The sequence below is a fragment of the Trichechus manatus genome, unplaced genomic scaffold, assembly GCF_000243295.1.
Source record: "Trichechus manatus latirostris isolate Lorelei unplaced genomic scaffold, TriManLat1.0 scaffold00077, whole genome shotgun sequence".
NCBI lineage: Eukaryota > Metazoa > Chordata > Mammalia > Sirenia > Trichechidae > Trichechus > Trichechus manatus.
Genome location: NW_004444013.1, coordinates 10335593 through 10342798, shown reverse-complemented (window position 1 = coordinate 10342798; position 7206 = coordinate 10335593). Strand labels below are relative to the sequence as shown.

Genomic DNA, 7206 nt, shown 5'->3' with positions numbered 1-7206 from the left:
TCCCTTGCTCCCAAAGGGGTGAGACCAGTGGAGTATCTTAGATGGCTGCTCACAGGCTTTTAAGACCCCAGACGCTACTCACCAAGGTAGAATTTAGAACACTGTCTTTATAAACTGTGTTACGCTGATTGAGCTAGATGTTCCCGGAGACCAGTGATTCAGTCCCTCAGGGAGTTTGGAAGTGTCTGTGGAGCTTCCGTGACCTTTCCTTGTACGAGTTGTGCTCGCTTCCCCGGTATTGTGTACTGTCTTACCCTTCACCAAAGTTACCACCTATCTGTTGTCTATTTAGTCCCCCCGCCCCCATCCCTGGTAACCAAAAAGATTGTTTCTTTTTGTGTGCAAACTTTTTTTTTTTTTTATTGTACTTCAGGTGAAGGTTTACAGAATAAATAGTTTATCATTAAACAGTAGTACACATATTGTTTTATGACCTTGGTTAACAACCCTACGGCATGTCAACCCTCTCCCTTCTCGACTTTTTTTGGTGAAAATATACATAGCCAAAGATACACTTATTTCAAAAATTTCTACATGCACAGTTCAGTGACATTGACTGTGCTCTTCCAGTTGTGTGTTTGCAAACTTTTACATGAGTTTTTACAGTAGAGGTTTCATACTATATTTGTCCTTTTGTGACTGACTTATTTCATTCAGCATAATGTCCTTCAGTTTGATCCATGTTATGAGATGCTTCACAGGTGCATCATTGTTCTTTATCGTTGCGTAAATACTCCATTGTGTGTATGTGCCATAGTTTATCCATTCCTCTGTTGATGGGCATCTAGGTTGTTTCCATGTTTTTGCTATTGTGTGTGTCTCTTGTAGACAGCATATTGATGGATCCTGTTTTTTTTATCCATTCTGTCACTCTCCCATCTCTTTATAGGTGCATTTAGGCCATTTACTTTCGGTGTAATTATTGATAGGTGTGAGTTTATTGCTGTCATTTTGTAGTGCTTTTTTTTGTGGTGCTGACGTTTTGTTTGTTCCTCTTACTCTCCTTGCTGAATTCCTTTTGTTTACGGATTTTTGTTTTTCATTTCTTTTGTTTTTACTGAGACTTTGTTTTTCTTCTTTATTTTGAGGAGTAGGTTTGTTAACTTTCTTTGTGGTTACCTTGAAATTTACCCTTATCTTTCTAGCTTTGAACTGGTCTCTAATTACTTGGTATCACTTTGTCTTCCTCTCCATTAGAAGGTTCTGTACCTATACCGTTAATTCCCTCTTTTATTGTTCTGATGCTGTTGGCATTTACAGATTTACCTCTGGTTCCCTGTTGTAATTCTTTTGGTTTTGGATAGTCCTTAAGAGTTCATTTCCTAGGTTGGTTTCTGGCTGGTACGATCCTGCGTCCTAGATTCAGCCTGTGGTCTGATGTTGTTTGTTCTCAGATTGAAGGACTCCCTTTAATAAGTCTTGTAAGTTTGGTTTGGTTTTTACATAGTCCCTTAATTTCTGTTTATCTGGAAATGACCTAATCTCACCATCATATTTGAACGAGAATTTTGCAGGATACATTATTCTTGGCTGGCAATTGTTTTCTTTCAAGGTTTTATATATGTCAGCCCATTGCCTTCTTGCCTGGATGGTTTCTCCCGAATAATCTGAGCTTAGTCGTATTGTTTCTCGTCTGTATGTGACTTTTTGTTTTTCTCAAGCTTCACTCAGGATTTTTTGTTTGTCTTTGGTTTTAGCAAGTGTGATTAAGATATGCCTTGGTGATTTTCTTTTGGAGTCTGTCCTATATGAGGTTCATTGAGCTTCTTGGATGGTCAGCTTTTCATCTTTCATGATATTGGGGAAGTTTTCTGTCAGCAGTTCTTCAGTGCTTCTCTCTGTGTTTTCTGTTTTCTCCCCGTTCTAGAACTCCGATCACTCGCAGATTTTTGCTTTAGACTGTATCCCACATAATTCTTAGGGTTTCTTCATTCTTTTTTCTGATTTTCCTCAAACAGAGTTGTATCCAAGTGTTTGTTTTCAATTTTGCTGATCCTGTCTTCCATCGTTTCAGACCTGCTCCTCAGCCCTTCTGTGACACTGTCCATTTCTGAAACCTTGTTTATCTTTTGGATTTGTAATTGTTGTTTTTGTATGATTTCTAGTTGTGAATTTATTTTAGCATTTTGTCCCTGTATTATTTTCTTGAATTCTCCCATTTTTTTGGTCTGTATTTTCCATGAATTTGTCTGTTTTTTCCTCATTTTTGTCTGCTTTTTGCTTCAACACTTGGATAATTCTGAATATTAGAGATTTAAATTTCCTATCAGTTCTAGTGCCTTTTCTTCTACTGGAAAGTCATTTGTTGTTTTATTTTAGAGGCCTACTGGAACCATCCTGTTTTTGTATATGTTTTAATGTTGTCTGCTGTCTTTGGGGCATTCAGTGGTTATTTTCCTTGTTTTTGGTTGTAGATTTATTTGTTTTGTCCTGCTTTTTTGTTTTATTTGGTTACATCTGAGCAGGCTGGCTGTGCGTGTTTGTTGTTTGGTCGTCTGTGGGCATCATAGTTTTCACTTCCTTCTCCAATGGGTAGGGTCAGTTACTCGGGTATGGTACAGTAGGGCAGGACCAGCTGAAGGGGAGTTGCTGGGATGGGTTGTTTGTGGCATGTACTAGGGCCAACAGGGCAGACCAGGAATCAGTGCAGGGCAGGTTCCAGTAGGTCGTGCCCGTGCTGCTTGGGAGTGTGATGTTCAGCACGCGTTGTAGGTAGGCAGTAAGGAGGGGGGAGATTGTGATGTGTGGAGCTAAGATGGGTATGGGAAAGATGAGAGAGAGGAGAGAGGAAAAGGAGCCGAAAACATATACACACAAAAGAGTGCTAAGAGAGCTTGCTGTTGGAGTGGAGAGATGAGCGACTGAGAAATGGAGGAAAACAAAAAGGGAAAGAAAAAAAAATAAAAAGGGTAAAAGAAAAAATAAATAAATTAAAATTGGGGGGGGGGGGGAAGAAAAGCCCCCAGGGATCCCACTGGTGCAGCTGCTAGGACTGGGGAAGTTGCTTCCAGGCCGTGAAATACAGCCTGGCTAGAAGTGGTAGAGGTATTACACAGCGCCAGGTATTCAGGAGACAGGAAGAGAAGGTAAGTATATAGAGACAAAAAACTGAAAATGAAGAAAGACAAAAGGGAAAAAGAGAATAAAACGAAACAAAGAAACAAAAAAAAACCAAAAACAAGAAAACAGAAATGCCCCCAGAGATGTCACTGTGCTTCTGCGCAGAGTAAGGGAGTAGCTCCCAAGCCATGCGGTACTGCCCAGCTAGAAGGCGCTTCCAAGCCCAGAAAAGAAAAAGAAAACAAACAAAAGAGAACAAATCAGAACAAACAAACAAATTAAAAAAGCCCCGGGGGTCCCACTAACGTGGTGGCACGGGCCAGGAAGTATTTTCACAGTCGAGCAGTGTTCCACAGCCTTTCAGGAAGAAGCAAAGATGGCACACGGAGCCAGGTTATTTGAGAGAAAGGAGGTGGGGGATGTGGTGAGAGGTAAGGAGGAAATCCAATGAAGCAGAGAAAAGCAACACCGGCAGCTAACAAGTGGCACTCAGAGAACAAATGGCACTCAGAGAGCCGGCCAGTGCAGGCAGGTGGAATCCAAGCCATACCAGGATGAAGCCGGTGCTTCCCAGCCAAGAGACTGTGGCTGCAGGCAGCAGAGGAGGCCAAGTGGGGGTGAAGAAGGGTGGAGTGTGGGAAAATGTACATCACTGGTTACCAGTTGTTCTGTCTCCTGCTGGAAACTCTGTGAAGCTGCTTTCTCGTACCCCCTGTTTGCTGATTTCTGTTAGGAGTCCAAGATGGCGCCTCTGTGCTGCGTTAGCTGATCAGGAACCTCTGCATGTATCTTTCCTCGCTCTCTGTTCTCGGTCAGTTTCTTACTCCATTTTGGTGCTTCGCTGAGTTCTTTATCTCTTCATTTGATGCTTAGGGTTTCAGGATTGACGTGTGACTCTGTTTGACTTAGTTTTTTGGCTCTTTGCTTTGGAGGGACAGTGTGGTGCTTCTGTTTGATTTTAAAATCAGTACTGGGATAAATAGTGGGTGCTGTAATTTTAGATTTTTAGGTAGGAAAAAGTGTCAGTATGTTCAGGCTCTTTATTTTCCAGTTGAAGAAACTAAGATCTAGAAGCTAAGTGACTACTCAGAGGGCTCATTAGGTAGTGGCAGAGACAGCCTAGAACAGGCTCCAAGTTCATCACTTTCTACAGCATTGGCATTTCTAGTTTTAACAGTAAATTTTAACATTTGGCTCTCATAAATTGGATTTCAGAAGCAACAGTCATCCTCGTTTATTAAAACTACATTATCACTCAAGCTAAAACATCTAGAGGTATTAAAAATGATGTTGCTCTGTTAAAATGTTTTATATTCCTTTGAATTTGTTATAATACGTGAATTTGAAATGAAAATACACATAACTTAAATGGGGTTTTCTTTTATTTTTGCATAATTAGAATGTAACATCATCACCTCAGTATTCTACATTCCTAGAACACATCATCCCGCGATTTCTTACATTTCTTCAAGATGGAGAAGTTCAGTTTCTTCAGGAGAAACCAGCCCAGGTAATCTGTTCGAAATCTTCAGAGAGAAAAAGTCATTTGGTACGATTGCAAGCATTCATAGATTAAAACAACTCAAAAAAACCATAGTTCCACTTAAGATTTCATAAAAGAGGTTTTGTCACTTCAGAATAACTTTGCCCAAGACCATTGCCTCCTCAGCTGTCTTGGTTTTATTTTATCTATTACATCTCATTTGTAATCTAAACTATTCATAAATGCTGACTGATGATATGTGTGAATGCTGTTTATTATAGACAAATTCAGACACACACAGAAGGATGGATAGTTTAATGACCCCAACCTCCCATACCCATTGCCTAACACTGATCACATTAGTTTTAATTCTTAAAATCTGTGGCCAGTTTTGTTTTTTTATACCCCCACCCACTTGCCCTGCCTTGATTATTTTAAAGCAGTCCATCATACCTTTTTTGTCCATAAATATTTCAGTGTGTATCTCTAAAAATAACTTTAAAAAATATTGTTATAATACTAATAAACAGTATATTGGTAAACAACAGTTTTATATTGTTAGTTCAAGATTTTATATATCTGACCTTCCTTTTAGTTGTTGGCTCCATAGACAGAATCATGAAAGCTTAGTACAGCCCATGATGTAATTAGTCCTTGCGCCCAAGGTAATTGAGGATAGCATTAAGGGAGAGAAACAGATTATGAAGAGAGATTCCAAACTAAGTGCAAGTTTGCTTTTTGTTCTTTCATCTTAAATTTCATTCCATATTCGCATCCCAGTGTCCTTCTCCTGGAAATACTGTTAAGTTGTGAAAGAGGAAAAAAATGGGCTAGGTTGGTTTGGTAACCAAGTGTAGAAATAATTGAAAGTAATGATTTGCAGTTGCATGCTTTGAATTATGTTTAAATAATTTACAGGACTGCTTTTAAAATGGTATCCATCTTGCAGTATTGTGGCTACCAATACTGGGTATAGACTGTGTAGAAATGCAAAAGAATTAATGTGGAACTTGGAGGGCTTTTTTATCTTTACATTTTTTGTTTTTCCCCCTAGCAACTGCGGAAGCTAGTACTTGAAATAATTCACAGAATACCAACAAATGAACATCTTCGTCCTCACACAAAAAATGTGTTGTCTGTGATGTTTCGCTTTTTAGAGGTAACCTTTAGAATGAGCTCTTATTGTGTAGCCATGTTCAAAACTTCAGATGTTTGTCTTGTAAAGCCAGTATTATACAACTATTTTCCTTTCACTAAAGTTGTGATTCACATGAGTAAAAGATTTCTTAACGTCCCCTTCTCCCCATTTCTCTTAAGTCTCTTGCCAAATTACTAAGGAAGATTATGCTTACTTGATTGTTGTTCTAAGTCACTGAAGGATCAACCAAACATAGTGGTAATCTTTGAAGATGAGTTGGGCAGTGGTTGACAAACTCAGAATGCAGAGTACTTTGGCATCGTGCTTGTTTTGTGTTACCAAGCACAGTGCTTTACACGTAGTATTGTTGTTAGCCGCTGTTGTGTTGGCCCCTGACTCATAGTGACCCCATGTACAACAGGATTGGACTGTGGTGATCCATAGGGTTTTCACAGCCTGATTTCCAGAAGTAGATCTCCAGGCCTTTCTTCCTAGTTTGTCGTAGTCTGGAATCTCTACTGAAATCTGTTCAGCATAATAGCAGCACGCAGGCCTCCACTGACAGATGGAGGGTTGCTGTGCATGAAGTGCATTAACTGGGAATTGAACCCAGGTCTCCTGCATGAAAGGAGAGAATTCTGCCACTGAACCACCACTACCCACTTTACACGTAATAGATGCTTATACAGAGTTTCTCAAATACTTGGGGTGAATCCATTTGGTACATGTTAAGTTAATCTCTACAGATATTGTTTCCTTTTCTTGCTGTCCTTAGTCTTGATGTGTTACAGAATTCTGTTGTGTTTCTGTGGGATGGAGTTAGATTCAGATCCTGGCTTTTAGCTATATTATGTTAGCCAAGTTGCCTACCTTCTCTGAGGCTTAGCTTCCTCAGAAGTACAATGTGGATGACACTACCCATTCACAGAGTATTTGTACTTGCTTAGCACAGTGTCCAGGATGTGGTGGTGCCCAGTAAATATTGGCTCTTTCTTGTTCTTTCGGCAATATTTTCAAGCAATGAAATATGTTAGTTGGCCCATGAAAACCTCAGTTCGTGATGTGATTTGCTACAAGTGCCACTTAACTCATCTGTGAGTGTGTTGAGGTTGATGATAGATGCCGTTCAGATGGTGCACCAAACGTGAAGGCCTTCTGTCTGAGACATTTGTATTCTGTGGGTTCATGGGAGGGTGTGTATGCGGAAAACACTTAGAAAATAATAGTCTTTGATTTTAGATTAAAGTAAGTTCTAAGAAGTTTAACTTTTTTAAAATGGCTTTTTTTTTTTAGACGGAAAATGAAGAAAACGTTCTTATTTGTTTAAGAATAATTATTGAGCTACATAAACAATTCAGGCCCCCGATCACACAAGAAGTAAGTTGTTTATACTAATAGCATTTTAAAGTGTGTCAGCAAGTCCCTTCCTGTGTAAGTTTTTTCTCTCTTTCAGAGTTGACTGACTTGCTGCTTTTAACTCCAGAAAATAGTAGCCTAAGTTAGGGGAAGTTCTTTATGGATTTAG

The 7206-nt window shown here is 39.4% G+C and overlaps 1 protein-coding gene across 1 annotated transcript in view; it reads left to right on the top strand.

The window, feature by feature from the left end:
* The window catches only part of TRRAP (transformation/transcription domain associated protein), a 135835-nt gene that overhangs the window by 8522 nt on the left and 120107 nt on the right, over positions 1-7206 (top strand). Inside the window, exons 4-6 of the mRNA XM_023735339.1 lie at positions 4460-4570; positions 5598-5702; positions 6975-7058. Coding sequence (XP_023591107.1) covers positions 4460-4570; positions 5598-5702; positions 6975-7058 — 300 coding nt within the window. The remainder of the gene's footprint in view (positions 1-4459; positions 4571-5597; positions 5703-6974; positions 7059-7206) is intronic.